This window comes from Saccopteryx bilineata, chromosome 4 (genome assembly GCF_036850765.1).
Source record: "Saccopteryx bilineata isolate mSacBil1 chromosome 4, mSacBil1_pri_phased_curated, whole genome shotgun sequence".
Lineage (NCBI taxonomy): Eukaryota > Metazoa > Chordata > Mammalia > Chiroptera > Emballonuridae > Saccopteryx > Saccopteryx bilineata.
The window spans coordinates 6,416,853-6,432,746 of NC_089493.1; the positions used below are offsets into that span (position 1 = coordinate 6,416,853).

General features: G+C 47.8%; 1 protein-coding gene across 1 annotated transcript in view; it reads right to left on the reverse strand.

Moving 5' to 3' along the window:
* Window positions 1-15,894, reverse strand: part of CCNK (cyclin K) — a 29,061-nt gene that overhangs the window by 3,995 nt on the left and 9,172 nt on the right. Inside the window, exons 2-10 of the mRNA XM_066277976.1 lie at window positions 11,996-12,244; window positions 11,462-11,543; window positions 9,878-10,009; window positions 5,744-5,849; window positions 5,231-5,288; window positions 4,253-4,422; window positions 3,626-3,897; window positions 2,919-2,952; window positions 152-223 (exon numbers count right to left, since the gene is read on the reverse strand). Coding sequence (XP_066134073.1) covers window positions 152-223; window positions 2,919-2,952; window positions 3,626-3,897; window positions 4,253-4,422; window positions 5,231-5,288; window positions 5,744-5,849; window positions 9,878-10,009; window positions 11,462-11,543; window positions 11,996-12,192 — 1,123 coding nt within the window. The 5' untranslated portion in view covers window positions 12,193-12,244. The remainder of the gene's footprint in view (window positions 1-151; window positions 224-2,918; window positions 2,953-3,625; window positions 3,898-4,252; window positions 4,423-5,230; window positions 5,289-5,743; window positions 5,850-9,877; window positions 10,010-11,461; window positions 11,544-11,995; window positions 12,245-15,894) is intronic.

Here is a 15,894-nt window from a genome sequence, read left to right on the forward strand (position 1 = left end):
AATACCTGATTGTGACAGTTTTCTGAAAGACCCATGGTCACTACTGTCTTTGGACCTTTCGAATATAAAGTTTCCCTTCTAGAAATGTTCCCCAGGACCTCCCACGCCTGCCCTCAGAGCAGCAGGGGGAAGAGCCGCCCGAGGCACTGACCTGGTGGTGGGTGGGCTGGAGGCAGTGGTGGGTGGGTGGTCTCGAGCTTGGGGATCTTAGGTGGTTGTGGTTCTACGAAAAAAAGATGATAAAAAAAGCACTCACACTGCTTCATGTGAACAAATATGTATAGCAAGAAACAGAAAAGGACTGGTAAGCAATTTCTTTGGGGAAAAAGAGCAGATAAGAATAAGGCTTTAAGGGAATTTGAGGAAGGCCTCAGCCAAATCATTGATTACTAATCCCTTTAAAACAAAACAAATACAACCTCCTCTGCCCCCCCAAAAGAAAACGAATTCTCTACCCCCTTTCCCATAAGAGGAGTCCTTCCAATGACCTTAAAGCAGCAGAGAGAGCACCTCTGACCCCCTGGAGTCCCCACTGACACACAGAGCACAGAGAAAGGCCCCCGATGCTCATGGGAAACGACAACCTTTTTATTCTCTCTCTCACAAATATTTGCTCCCAGTTGGCCGCCCATCAGAAACAGCACGTGACTGGCACCGTAGAGAACTGCAGGTGAGTGACCTTAAAGCCAAGGTGTTGGGGCCACCAGGGCGGGGACACAGCCCACCCTCCAGGGCCGAGCAGGTGCATGTGGCCAGCATCCACAGTGACAATGCTGAGCCGTCCAGACAGGCTACACCAAGTCCAGCATCTTCCGTTTACAGACAGTGTGTGAGCGCACACGATCAAAAACAAACTCAAGCTTCTTGTTTGTACGGTCTAGCCCTTTCTTCTTGAAACTCACTCTCCCCAGGCTTGCACTCCGCTGACCCAAACCTGCTATGGTGCTGCTGCCCACTTTCCTGTCTCAGAAACGGGCCGATTCAAGGTCCAGGCATGTCTCTCCTGATCACCTTCTCAGAGACCAGAGGCCCTCTGTCCCGGCGGATGAATCTGCCTCTCGCCTCCATCCTCCCAAGCCGGGGGCCTGCCCTTCGAGTCCCACCCCTACCTAGAGCCAGCTGCTGGCCAGCACCCTCCCCTCCACCTCCTGACTGGCTCCCTCACCTGGGTACGCCCCCAGCCTGCCCGCGGCCAGCCAAGCTGTTATCCAGCAGAAACAAGAGCCACACAGAGCTTTCAACTTTTTAGTATGTAACCACATTCAGAAGAGGTCAAATTTATGCTAGTACTTAACCTGATACATAAAAATTCAGTAATTCCAATGTAGAAGCAACATAAAAACTTACTAATCACATTTTTTATGTTCTCTTTTACCAACTCTCAGAAATCCGGTATTTTGCACTGAGTACCAGGCCAGTGGAGTCCGCCATGCTGCTGGCACTCGGCGGCTCTAGAGCTAGTGGCCTGTTCTGTATCTCAGGTGGGACCCCACCTGCAGGTTGTGCCTGACCTCCCTTCCTGGCCCGTGGCCCCTCTGCCTCTGCCCTCACCAGGTCTTGTGTGGAAGCCGGCCGGCCCCTCCCTGTTCCCAGCCACCCGAGCTGTGACCAGGGCCAGGGAACTCTGAAAGGACCAGGCTTTGCCAGGCTCCCACTGCCTCTGCTGAATCCCCGCTCCTCCGGGGAGCTAGGCGCCGTCTGGAACCTCCAGTCACACGTCATTCCTACCAAAAGGAACACCCTTTTGGCTCCTCCTGTCCAGGAAGTCCCAGCGTGGTTCACTGGAGGCCCCTCTAGGACAGGCCCCGCCCTCAGCCCCGCCCCTGCAGGGCGCCTCGGCTGTGCCCACCTCCCTGCAGAGGCTGCACATGGGCTCAGCTGTGTCCCTTCCGTGGCAGGTGTGCTCCCACTCGGGTCTCACTCCTACTGCTTCTGTCCATTCAGAGCTAAAAACATTCACCAGTGCTGAAATTACAACCATAAAGATCCCGAAAATAGGTAGCTTTACTGTAACTTGAAGACTTCTACAGCAGCTCCGTGAACAGCGCACTGAGGTCCTGCGTGGGACTGAGCAAGGGAACCACAGCAAACAGCCACGCCCTCGGAGCTCACAGCGGGGGCCCAGGACACAGGCGAGGCCTCACCTCTCCTGGGGTTTTCCCCACTGTGCTCACTCTTCCCTTTGCTTCCAATACAGAAAGGATGTAACTCTTTGAGTAGTGGGTTTTTTCATGCTTGCTGACCCCAGGAAGTGACTTTTCTTTTCAAAAAATGAAATTAGTTCCAGTTACACTTTTATTAACTTGAAATCATGTTTGTTTGATAACCAATTTATGGAAACAAGAAGTACATACATTTGCCTTTTTTTTTTTAATGTTGCCTTACCCATTTTTAAAATAAATCGATCGTACTCTGGTCAGGAGGCACGAGGATGTACAAGAATGTCCATACTACTCAAAGGGGTACGCAATTTCGGGATCTCCTGTACACAGTGTATATATGAAAGGAACCTGAAAGGGCCTCGGGGCACAGGCAGCTGTGCCCGCCGCGTGGTGGCTCTCTGGGTACCGTCCTGCCGCCCGGAGTTCAGGCCAGGGACGCCCAGGGCCCTAACTCTCTTCACTAATCTCTACAAACAAATACTCCTACAACACATCTCTACATGCACAGTGACATTTTGTCATGTGACTTGGTACACTGTTACTAATACCTTTTATCAGAATACAACCTAAAAACAGAGTTGGGATAAACAAAGACAACAATGCACTTTTCCCCGCAGGGAGGGTCAAGCTCGTGATGGGCTCTAAGGTTAAATTTTAAGGACGATATCATTTGAAAGGAAACAATGTTGACTACGAATATAAAGTTTTGATAAGCAGACATAAAACTAAGAAACAGAATGTAGAACAGTCAATTACCTGCTGCTTTGTTTTCTTCTTTGGGAGAAACCACCTGTTACAAAAGAGAAAACAATTAACCCAGGCCCTGGGAACAGAGAAGAACAGACAATCCAGGCACTGAATGACACCACAGAAGGGGCCTCAGACAACATTGCACGCGGGCCTAACCTGCAGGGCACACGCCACGGGCGGGGCACACGCCACGGGCAGGGCGCTGTTTCTGCTTCCTTCCTCTTCCCTTTTCGTATCAGATGGAAACGCCACCTTGTCTCTGTTCTGAGCAACACGGAGTTTCAGGCCCTGAGCGCACTGCCCTAGCTCTGACGGGCAGACTTCCTGACGTGCTTATGCTGCCCTGCTTCCTCTGGGGCCTGAGGAACATCAAATGGCTTCCCTGCTGGGCCGGCACGACCATGGGGAGAAACTGCTACAAACACTGTCACTTAAAGACCCGAACGCTACAGAGCCGGAGGGAACTGGAGACACCCACGCCAGCAGGGCAGTGGCAGAAATGACACCATGGCAGGTGTCAGGGCCCTGTCGGAGACGACACAGGCAGTGGCAGTGGGAGGACAGCGCCTCTCCTCTGACCTCAGATTCAGGCTCCCCACGGACACGCAGTCTGACACCAGGTCGGTGTGTCACCCCTGCTTCTGGTACACTGACCCCTCAGCAATAGGAACGCACTCCAGTGGGGCACTGCCCCTGGAAGGCCGGCCACTCACCGTGGCTCGCTTCACCTGGCGGGGAGGACTGGGCTGTGGGGACGGTTTCTTGGGCTGCTGGGCCTGCTGTGGCGGCGGGGGCAGCTGGGCGGACGTCTGTGAGTCCTTCTGCTGGGGCGGCGGCGGCTCGGAGCCCTGAGCCGGCTGCGACGGCGGCACTGGCGGCACTTGTGGTGTAGATTGGGGCAGTGGGGGTTGCAGCTGATGGGGCGTGTGATGAGGCATCTGTTGTTTTCCTTGTGAGTACAGGTCCAGGATTTGGTGGCAGATGTCTAGGTGATAGGTAACAATTACATTTACCACAAACTGGTATCTTAAATACAATTTTACCTAGAAAAAAAATCAGCCCATTTTCCTTTGGACCACGATGCCCCCACACAGACCACCAAGTGGGAACCGTGCTTGCAATTCACCCATCCCTGCTGTGCCCAGCACTGGTGGGTGTATTCAGGTCACCAACTGTGGGTGTGGACAGAGTGGACATCCCATTTGGGAACGTAACCAAGGGCGCTCCTGAAGAAGAGTTTACACAGGCCTATTTGGGAAAATCTGTCCGCGGGACCCCTGTCCTCAGGGCAGCACCACCTACACAGGGACCACCCTCCCAGAAGCTCGCACGCCCAGTACCTTCCAGAACATCTACAGGGACATCCTGCACGAACTGCTCCCACCATCTCCGATACATGGGCTTGGAGGTCCATTCTTGTATTTCAAATTTGCACAAACGTCCTGCAAGGTACATCACTGCCACTGCGATGATCTCTGGTTCCCACTGCAGTGACAGGGTCGTGCAGAGGCTGGTTCACAAGAAAAAGAGGTGACTCAGCTTGGATGAGAAAACACCTGTGATTAACTCGATGCGCGGAAACGAGAGGCTGCATCTAAATGTCGATTTGCTTATTCTCTAAACATGATCAAATCAAGGACTATACATGTATTCAAGAAATTTCTAGTCCTCTGAAAGTAATCAAAATCAATTACTTTAGCCTTAGTAACTGATTTGTTCTTTAAAGAATCAGAAAAATTCCAGCATATTCAAAAATTGTCATGCCATGAAATATAAATGAAAATGATCTATGTCCTTCAAACTGTTGAAATCCTAGCCACTGAAACGTTTCTTTAAACGACAACCCACTCACAGGCATGCTGTCCCACGTTAGGTTCCTGGGCTTTAGACCCTCTCTCGCGGGCCGGCTCGAAATTTCTGGTGGACCGGTGCAAGTGCACGGACCGGCAGTTGAAAAACACTGCTGTAGACAGACTATCAAGGCTCTAAAACCAGAACACCAAATGGTTGTGTTTTTTTGCAGAACCAAATGGGTTCTAAGAATTGGTTGTCAAAATTCTCTGTACTGTTTTGGACTTATGCTTCAAACTGGTGAAAAGATTTCAGCACCCACGTCACCAGGACACGGCAGGGCGTTCCTTCTGCTGGGAGCAGAGAACCAGCACCCGAACCCCAGCCCTGCCCTGCCACTAACTGGCTCTTCCAGCTGGGTCTAGTCAGTCTCCCTGATACAAGGTAAGGGGTTTGGATAAAATGGCGTGTAAAGTCCCTGTGTATTTAAAAACACTATAATTAAATCAACATTTGAACATATGTACCTGTCATTTACAAATGTCCATGCCATCTGAACCAACTTTTGGATCTTGTTTTTATCACCTGGAAATGGGAAAAAGGTAAGTCAGCAGTAATAGAAAGGCAGCAGCACAAGCAGCAGCAAGCGCTTCCATAAAGCCCAGTGTCCCCTCAGCCCAGCCCCTACACACAGCAGAGCAAGCAGGTGGGCCCAGCGGGCCCTCCGGTCTCTCTGTGTGACCCAGGCTGAGAGCCACCGTTTATGGGAGAGCCACCTGGCTCCAAGGCTGCCTTTATTAGGCTATTTAAAAAAATTCTGACTCATTTTCCTGTGTCACACACTTGGCACCTGGGTGACAAAGTCTGTTCACACACAGAAGGAAACAGTATTAATGGCCACGCTGCTGAAATGTCCGGCAAACTGCGGCCCAGTGCGTACGGCGCATGTGCATTTCCTGCCGTCTTTTTTGAGAAGCATAACCTCGGCGCCATCAACGATTATAAAGACTTGGTTTCCGAATTCTGTAACTTTTTCTTACCTTTGAGCTGTTTTGCATATTTGAGCAGGAACTGGTACGGATGTTCTACCTGCAAATCAAACTTTATGGTCTGCAATAAGATTCTCTCCAGAACCATCACTTCTTCCTAAAAATAAAACAAGAAGTGTGTGATGCAGTTTTAACCACAGGTCTCAAACAGCACGGACAGTGAGCTTTCCCGTCTATTTCCTTTCCAAGCTCTACTTGAACAACTATTTTTTGTTCCTTTTACCCTCTTCTCCCACTCAGGCTCCAGGATAAATTCTGGAGAACTGAAATTAAGGTAATGAAATAACCAGAGCTAATTAAAAAATACTGGAAACACAGATTCAATACATGAATCCCCCTTTACAAAGCAGATCTTTACTCTTTAATTTACTTGAACTACACTGTAGTTCAAAAAGTTTCTTGGTTTTGCATGTTTCCCTCCAAATTTTAGTATTATCATTCTAGAAAAAATAAAAGCTATTCGTATTTTCGTATTCATGTTCTGATTGGGAACTACTTGAGTTCATAGAACAATTTAGGGAAATGGACATTTTTAACTATGCCGAATATTTCCACCAGAAGTTAAAATCTTTTCAATCTTTTTTTTTTTTTTAAATTTTTTTTTTTTATTCATTTTTAGAGAGGAGAGAGAGAGACAGAGAGAGAGGAGAGAGAGACAGGGGGGAGGAGCTGGAAGCATCAACTCCCATATGTGCCTTGACCAGGCAAGCCCAGGGTTTCAAACCGGCGACCTCAGCATTTCCAGGTCGACGCTTTATCCACTGCGCCACCACAGGTCAGGCAAATCTTTTCAATCTTTTACAAGCTTTAAAGTATCTCCTCTCTACATTACAGTTTCCACACACACACAAAAAAATAGAACTTTTTACTTTTTAAAATTTACTTATTGATTTGAGAGGACGAGGCAGGGAGAGAGAAAGAGAGACAGAAACACCAATCTGTACCTGCACGTGCCCTGACTGGGGATCGAACCCGCAACCTTTGCGTATTGGGCCAATGCTCTAACCCACCGAGCTATCTGACCAGAGGTCCCACACACTTTTGTAAGGTATCTTCCTGGATATCTTATTTTACTGTTGTATTATTGTACATGGAGTCTCCTCTTTTATTACACTTTCTCTAGTTAACATCCATAAACAAGTGTTCCTTGAATTCAGCTTTTTACTCCTGTGCAGCCGACCTAGCACTTATAGACAACGTGGGCCACACACGACACCCTGTGCTGGAGAAGGATGAGAGTCACTTGTTCGCATCAGAAGAAAGGGGGCTTGCAGATCTCCCGAACAGCTGCACGACCCGGTACCTCCGGGAAGGGCAGACAGGCAGGTAGCGGCCTTCACTGGAAAGTGTGGTGCTGCTTCTCAGAGCACACGGACCACTGTCTGGACTTATTATTCCAAACGGCACGGCAGGATAAAGACTTTTCTGCCCTCCTTTCTCGAGCATTCTCTCACAAATGCTTTCTAAAATCTTGGAAACGTTCACAATGTATAAAAGAATCCTGCTCACACTGTTTTTCACCATTTCTGTCACCACCTGTTTCCCAGAAGTTTCAACATAATCTTCTACCAAGTGTGCCAATCACTGACAAGGTTGCAGCTCAGGGCACTACAACATGGCCCTAGGCCTGGCCTCCCTTTATGTCTCAAATACTCAATTAAAGGGGTAATTTCAGGTCTGTGTGCAAACAGCAGTCCTCAGGGAACTTTCCCTCAGCCTGTACCTGTCTGGGGGCCTTGTCTGGGTCCAGGTTCAATGTTGCATTGCATCCTTACCCAACCTTACAGCATGTATCACAGCTCATACTTGGGTAGTTAGACAAACACTTGATTCAAACCTCTTCCGGGCTCATGTAAAATCCACGAGGAAAAAGGCTCTATTTGTTTTGCCACCAGTTTTACATCTAGTATCTAACACAGGGGCTGGAACACATACAGTATTTGCTGAATACATGAGAAATTAATATAATGAGGAAGGGGGACCACACAGTCAGAGCAAAGCTAAACAAGGCCAACCAGTTCACATGATTCATGACCAGTTTTCCTACTTGCTTGTACTGCCTCCCCCCAAACTGCCCCTTTCTCCTCTGCACCAAGGAACACGCCCTCCACAGTGTCTGCTGCTCCAGACCCGGGTCCTCGCCTGCAGCCCTCACCCGATCTCGTCTGGGGAGACTGCACAGACAGAGCCGAAGCAGGTTAAAGACCCCCGTGCCCACTCGGGCCAGGCTGGGCCCTGGTGCAGCGAGCGGTCTGACGGGCAGGGCCATTCCCCTTTCTATCTTCTGGCCGGGACAGGAGAGCTGCAGAACTCCGACCCCTCCGTGCCGACCAGGGTCCCGGCTTCCTGACTTGATGGTACAGTGGTGGAGGCAGAAAGTGAGATGGGACTTCTCCAACAGCACCTGGGACAACACACGCGCGCTGACCCCGGTGCCCGCAGCCTGCCCACGCTTCTGCTCTGTAGAAATCAAGTGTGCACAGGCACTTAGGACATCTTGTGGCCACGTTACTTTTCTAAAAGTGCATTTCTGATCATTGTTAGTAAGAGTTCCTAACAGGGCCACATTTTTACAAACAGGTGAATGAATTTATGTACTGTTAACCACAGTATATGCAAAAGTGTTCTGGGCCTCTGCTAACTCCTGAAAGCAAGGAGGAAAACTCTCTCTCACACACCCCCCCCCCTTATGGACACATATAAATACTGCTTGGCAGAGACAGGGTAGCTATGGAGGGCGGCAACAGCTGGTCAGGAAACACAGGATGGTGACCAGTGCTGAACTTTGGGTTGGTTAGCCTCGCTTTAATGGTGATTTTTGAGCTTCTCCCACATCAGTTTGTCCATCATTCAATAAGCACCTACTGAATGCCTACTCTGTCCAGCACTGTACTAGGTACCAGACAAAACGGACATGGGCTTTGTGCTCACAGATCTTATAGTTAAGAGGAAAGTTCTTTGTGTGACTATGAGATTAAAATCTAATAATGAGCTGTGATAAACACTATGAAGCATACTTAACAGGTACTATAAGGGTTACAATGGGGGAACCTGACAAGAATGGGGTGGCACAGTCGCCACTGGTCTCTGAAAGTGGTCCTTTTAGAACAGGGGTCTCAAACTCGCGGCCCGCCGAACAATTTTGTGCGGCCCACAGAGTAATCCACGAAATTCAAAATATTTTGGATAAAATTAAGTAAGCCCGTGGATTAGTCTGCGGGCCGCACAAAATTGTTCGGTGGGCCGCATGCGGCCCGTGGGCCGCGAGTTTGAGACCCCTGTTTTAAGAACGTAACAAAAGCATCTATACAATTTAACATCATTCCCTGACATGAGCAGGGGTCGTGGGGAAAGGATAGGATGGGTGGTCCAACCCAGATCAACCCCTGGATGTCTGAAAATAGCTGCAGATGTTAATGCCTTCCACGCTTCTTGGGAAGCAAAAGACACAGCCGATGTTGATGCACGCACATGTAACACATGGTATCGGTACCTTCCATCTGCCAGAACCTGCCTTCACCCCTGAACCAAAGCAGCCCATTGCTTCTGAGTCTAGGAGCGCAGACGGCCGTGCGAGGACCTTGCTCATGTTGATTCGATGTGCTATTGTGTGAACATGACCTGGCACCTTAGCCAGCGCTACCCAAGTGTAGCTACAAATCATCCTTCCTCTCTTACAGAATCAAGAAAAGTCCCTTCTGCATTGGTCCCCTTAGGGCCTGGGGCCTGGAAGATACAGGAGCCATGCCACTGTTAACACAAGGACCTCTATTTTTTTTTTTCAGAGACAGAGAGAGTCAGAGAGAGGGACAGATATGGACAGACAGACAGGAACGGAGAGAGATGAGAAGCATCAATCATCAGTTTTTCGTTGCGACACCTTAGTTCATTGATTGCTTTCTCATATGTGCCTTGACTGTGGGCCTTCAGCAGACCGAGTAACCCTTTGCCAGCGACCTTGGGTCCAAGCTGGTGAGCTTTGCTCAAACCAGATGAGCCCGTGCTCAAGCTGGTGACCTCAGGGTCTCGAACCTGGGTCCTCTGCATCCCAGTCCGATGCTCTATCCACTGCGCCACCGCCTGGGCAGGCAAGGACTTCTATTTTAATGCTGCCCCTGGACTTACCTTTGGGTCATCTCCAAACTGGCCAAACTGTACGTCATTTAATAAACTACGAGCTGTTTTGATGATATCTTTACATTTTTTGGGCGTCTCTTCTACTTTCCCGGCCAGAAAGAGACAACAAGCTCCTGTTACCTAAAAGGAAGACAACAGCTGCTGAGATACTGTCAACAAAGCTCGCACGGAACACAAGGCCTCTGGCCTTCACAACAAACTGGTCCCTCTCCTCCTACCTCGCCCTTTCTCATTCTCAGGGACTCGGAGACCCTAAAATCTCAAAGGAAACGTCACTCTCCCCCCAACTTGGCGTCATAAATTATTTCAAATTTAATTTTCTGAAGCACATCATCTAAACAAAGTAGATGTCAGAAGGGAAGAAAGCACAGACACAAATTTTCTTCCCACGCTGCCACTGACGCCTCCCTGGACGGAGCTTGGCTGCAGAGAGAGGGCACATGCAACGCACGCTCCGTGGGTCCCAGCCCTTCACCAGCGCCCCGCTGCGCTGTCCTGCCATTCCCTTCAGCTGCAGGGTCCAAGCCCTGCCCCACGCCACGGAGGTGGCCTCCCTGCTCCGTCTTCAGCTTTCCCGTTTGCGCCCATCTCTCCTGCATGTCCCCCTCCACAGAATCTGATCACTAGACGGTAGACCCTGGGCCAGGGGTACGACGCTGAACTAATCCCCTTCCCTTCCTCTAGAACTTGTGTTACAAAGCTAAGTAAAATCTCGGCAAAAGGAAGAACCCTTAATAAATGGTTTTCCTGTTAAGTCTAATTCTATTACCTTCTTTATGAAACCCTTCGACCGCTTCAGTTTCTCTACTCAAGTCAAATGCCCTGGTCTGGAACTCAACACTCACCTCGGTCTGACCCAGTTCGCCCTCCCGCCCAGGGCCCCCCATTCCACTCCTGCCGAGCAGGCCTCCTGGCAGGGTGGACACTCACTGCACGCTTCCTCCACGTCTGTCCGGCTACTTTCTGCTGGGCCACTGCTGCCCCAGCTCGTGGGCACGTCTCAGGCTGACTTCAAGTCAGGGCTTAACTACTGCCGGCACCTTCCCCTAGCATATTCCCTGATCCCCCACGATGGAATTAGTCTCTTCCTCGAACACTGCGGCCTTCCTTCTGCACCGCTCCCGTGGCCTCCCGCCTCACCGTGTGTCCTGTACATGCTGTGCCACCTGTCCTGGACTGAGCCACCGAGGCAGGGTCCCCTCTGCAACACCCACAGAGCAGGAGACACGGTGCTCGTTCCGGGAGCCACAGAAGGAGCAACGGCCTAAAACATTTCTATTCCTTCTTGGCCTTTGTTGGGTCTCAATTTTAAGCCCAAATTTATACTGGCAAAGGTGAAAGGGAAGTAAACTTTCACACAAAGTGCCATATGGCTGGGCCATGTTACCCTAAATAAAAAAAGAAATCTGAATATGGTTAATTTAAAAAAAAGCTCAAGTATGATTTTGTTTCTAGATAGCATATACTATGTGAAAATAAACATTCTCTAGAAATAGAGATCATACCAGTCCACTAAACTGTACGGGAATAATTACCTGTGATAGAGAATTACAGTATAGCTCAAATACTTACATATCTTGGGAATTGCTTGAAGGAATGAAACATATAGAAGCGATGAAAATAAATTATTCCAGTTGCCAGGGTATCATAATGTCTGTTGTCCCGGTTAAGGACTTTAGCCAAATTTTCATAGGCCATGTTCTTAGTTAAATGCGGAAAAAGACAAAGAACAGCAACAGCAGCAGGCGCCAACACTGCAGACGGCAAAGCGGGTGGACGGGAGGCGGGCCCCAGAGTCCCGGCACAGCACCGAGCCAGGGCCGCCCGCCAGGAACGCGTCTGGCCTCACTGTCCTTTAGGACCATCTCATGGTGTTTTCCTCCCGGGGCCACTCGCCCAGTGGCTAAGTCTGCACAGTTAAATGAAAAGCGGAAAACAGAAAACCCTTCAAGATCCAAGAAAATCAGAAAGAACATTTAGACAACAAGGGACTCAAGAGCCACTTCAGAACAGAGCTATTACTATACATTTTGTCTACAGTATCTAAATAACTGTCCGTGGTGGTACGGAGCCTATCGACAACAGATTCCCAAGAGGTAAGGATACAGTCCCAAACGTGTGCCCACATCAAAGATGAAGCGAGCCCCCTCTCGGCGGTAGCGGGCCTCCGTGGCTGGGTCAAGTCCTTCAAGTTGAGAGGGTGTATGAGCCAAGTCTTTCTTATCCCAGTACCAACATGGTTTCGTGTGGTCCAGGTTGGCTGACGCTACTGAAGGGCTTGAGTTTTCTTTGTTCTCCTTCATTTATTGAAGTAGACTTGTTCTTTTCAAAAGATTCTTTGAAAATGTTAGACTCCTAAGAGAGAGAGAAGCAGCAGCAAAGTTTCACTATATATCCTGCTGGCAAGGCCAAGGAGAAGCAGGCGATCTCACAGACTGCCAGCAGGACACCCGGAATGACCCTCACAGGGAATCTGGTGATACCTAACAAAGTTACATAATCATTAGCACTATGCTTTATTACAACAAGCTTACTTTCCGGAATCGATTCTGAAAATACCATCACAAATATAAAACCACATCCGCACAAGATAATAGAAAAACTGTAAACAACCCAAATGTCCATCGATCAATAGGGCACTGGCATGAACACAACGGCGTAGCTACCACACAGCTACTCCAAAGTGCAAAGAGCTCAGTCCCGGTGCGGAGACGGTGCAGGGCCAGCCAGAGGCTGGAAGTGCAGAGGCAGAGCGTGCACGGGGAGTGAGTGGCAGGTAAGGGGGAAGTAAGAGGAGACAAACTAATAAAAATAATGGCTACCAATAGGGTCTGGGGAAGAACAAGATGGAAACACTGAGAAAAAGACTGAACACATCTTTTTCTGTAACTGTGACTTTAAAAAACCTTACTTTAAAATAACTAGATTTACAAAAAAAAAAAAATGTAGAGTACAGAGAATTTCTGTATACTTCTCACCTAGCTCCTATTAATGTTAACATCGTATATAACCATGGTACACTGATGTAAACTAAGACACTACTTTTGGTGTGTTATTAAATAAACTATAGCCTTGACTCCATTTGAGTTCTTCCAAAAATCCCTTCTCTGTCTCAGGATCTAAACCATGATACTACATGGCATTTAGGTGTTAATATTTCCTTAGCACCTTCTAGTATGTACCAGTTTCTCAGTCTTTGCTTTATTTTTCATGACCTTGCCAGTTCTGGTAAGTACTAGCAGGTTAAAATGTCTTCGATTCAGGCTTGTCTGATGTTTCCCCAGGAAGAAGCAAGCTGAGGTGAGGAGCCCTTCTCACCACCAGGCATGGGGCACAGGTGCTATCAGGACGTTCGCCTTCTCAATGCTGGTGTTAACCATGGGCATCTGCTTCAGACGGGCATAGAGGGTTCTCAGTGCAAGTTACTATTTTTTCCTTCTCCTTTTTCTATTCCAAAGGTCCAGACTATACTCCAGGGTAAGTAAAGGAAGCTTCACCTCCCGGAATAAGAGGCAGCAAAGATGTGTGGACAAGTGTTAAAACTAGCAAGCAGTCATCATCTTGGGGGGAAATGTTCAGCAACGCAAGCAGTGCCCAAAGCCCTGTCTCTCCTCACGGCTCCACCCACTACTGCTAGCACTCCCCTCTGGAGCTCGCCCGCACCATCACCACTGCGGTGTTCTAGTGCTGATTTTGTTTCCTTCCCTTCTTCCACAGTATCCGCAATTCTTTTGTAAGAAAGTTTTGTTCCTTCTCCTCCATGTATTCACTTATTCAATCATTCATTTGTATTAGTGGACTCACTGGTGTTTGGTTTATTCTGAGCTATAATCCAATCTTATTATTTTGTGGCTCAAACTGCTTCAGCTATAACCTCTAGGACCTCTTCCAGGTTGACTCCCGAGTCCTTTTGTAACTTTGACTTTTGAGTCATGTGAATATTTGACATATTTATGATCTTCATTAAAAAAAAAATCCTAAAACTCAAATTCAGTGTACACCAAACAGGCAACATAAACACAGAAAATCTTTTTGAGTAATTTCTGATCTTGGTCTACCCTTAGCAAGAGATAATCTGACAACAAAGAGAACTGCAAAGAAACCTTAAGCTTCTTCAGCAACGCACTGTTGCTAGTAGCATTAATGCTGTAATTGTCAAGCTATTTTTTTTTACAGAGACAGAGAGTCAGAGAGAGGGACAGACAGGGACAGACAGACAGGAATGGAGAGATGAGAAGCATCAATCACTAGTTTTTCACTGCGCATTGCAACACCTTAATTGTTCATTGATTGCCTTCTTATACGTGCCTTGACCGTGGGCCTTCAGCAGACCGAGTAACCCCTTGCTCGAGCCAGTGACCTTGGGCTCAAGCTGGTGAGCTTTTGCTCAAACCAGATGAGCCTGCGGTCAAACTGGCAACCTCGGGGTCTCGAACCTGGGTATTCCGCATCCCAGTCTGATGCTCTATCCACTGCGCCACCGCCTGGTCAGGCTCAAGCTATTTTTTGTATATTGCAGGGTTAAGCAAATATATTGACCTTAACATTATCAGGAATCCAGATTTTCAGTGCAAAGGCAACAAATATACATACGCATAAAATAAAACTAAGAAAAAAATCCATAATTAAAAATGTTAACTGGAAACTATAAAAACAAATGGTTATATATGTATATATTTACACACACACACACACACACACCTCCCAGCTCTGTCCATTTTAAGTACCTAGAAGCAACAACGCTCCTATAATCAGGAGCACATCCAGTGCCCACATCTTAAGATTTCAATGTCATTACCCCCCCACCAAAGAATCAGATCTAATTCCTGACTGGGGTGGGGGCCTGCCTGGAGTGTGCTCAGACTAATGGAAGCTTATCTGATGGACTTCCTCTGGACAAATTCAGGGAATCTGAATATTCAAATGAAAAATAACTATGATTGATTATAAGAAAGTGAATAGACAATCCACAAGTTTGTACTACTATTCGCTAGCACTAGTAATAATTACTGTGAAAACGCCCCGCCTCTTTCACAGGCACGATCAAACTCGGCCTTGCTAATGAGGTGAACACCTGCCATCCTGTGCCTCTTGACGTGATGTGCCACGAAGCGCATCGCGGCCACCTACGTCGTGTTCTCACCCCACAGCTTAACCTACACCCCAAGCCTTTCAACCCAGCTTAGAGTAAACATGGGGGGAAGAACAAGTTAAATGGCACAAGGAAATTATCAGTCACATGCAGAAAGTATGACACTCTGTAAAACAACTCACCTAGTTTCTTAAAAAATATCAATGTTATGAAAAAACAAAGATGGAAGAATGTAAAACAAACAGAGGCACAACAATCAAATTCAGTGTGTGAACCTTGCTTGGATTCTGGTCTTTAAAAAAGCTATAAACATTTAAATAATCAGAGAAATTTCTAATATGGACTGCATATTAGGGGCAATTGAAAGAATTACTGTTAATTTTCTTAAGGGTAACAATGATACTGTGATTACAAAAGAGAATGTCTTTACTCTTCGGCTGAGGTGTTAGCTTCAGAAGGATTACGGCATGACTCAATATCCCTCCTTTAAGACTGGTTTCTTTTGCTCAAAATTACATTTGTGGGGCTCATCCTTGATGCATAAAGCAATATTCATTCGCTGTCATTATTGTAGAGCAGTGGTTTTCAACCGGGGTGAAATTTGCCCCCTTGCGGCAACATTTGGAAATGTCAGGAGACATTTTCGGTTCTCATATTTGGGGTCCGCTGTTGGCACGTAGGAGTTAATGCAGAATGTTGCTGAGCATCCTACAGTGCACAAAATAACTCACCACAACTTTACCTGGTGGTCCGATATGCCAAGAGTGCAACTCTTCTGTACAGTAAGTACTCTAGTCTACGAATATATACAGCTCATCTATCCATTCCACCGTGGATGGACATTTGCCATTTCTGGTTTCTGAATAGTAACAGCAATAAGCACTTGTGTATGTTCTTGTGGAGCAGAAGGCAG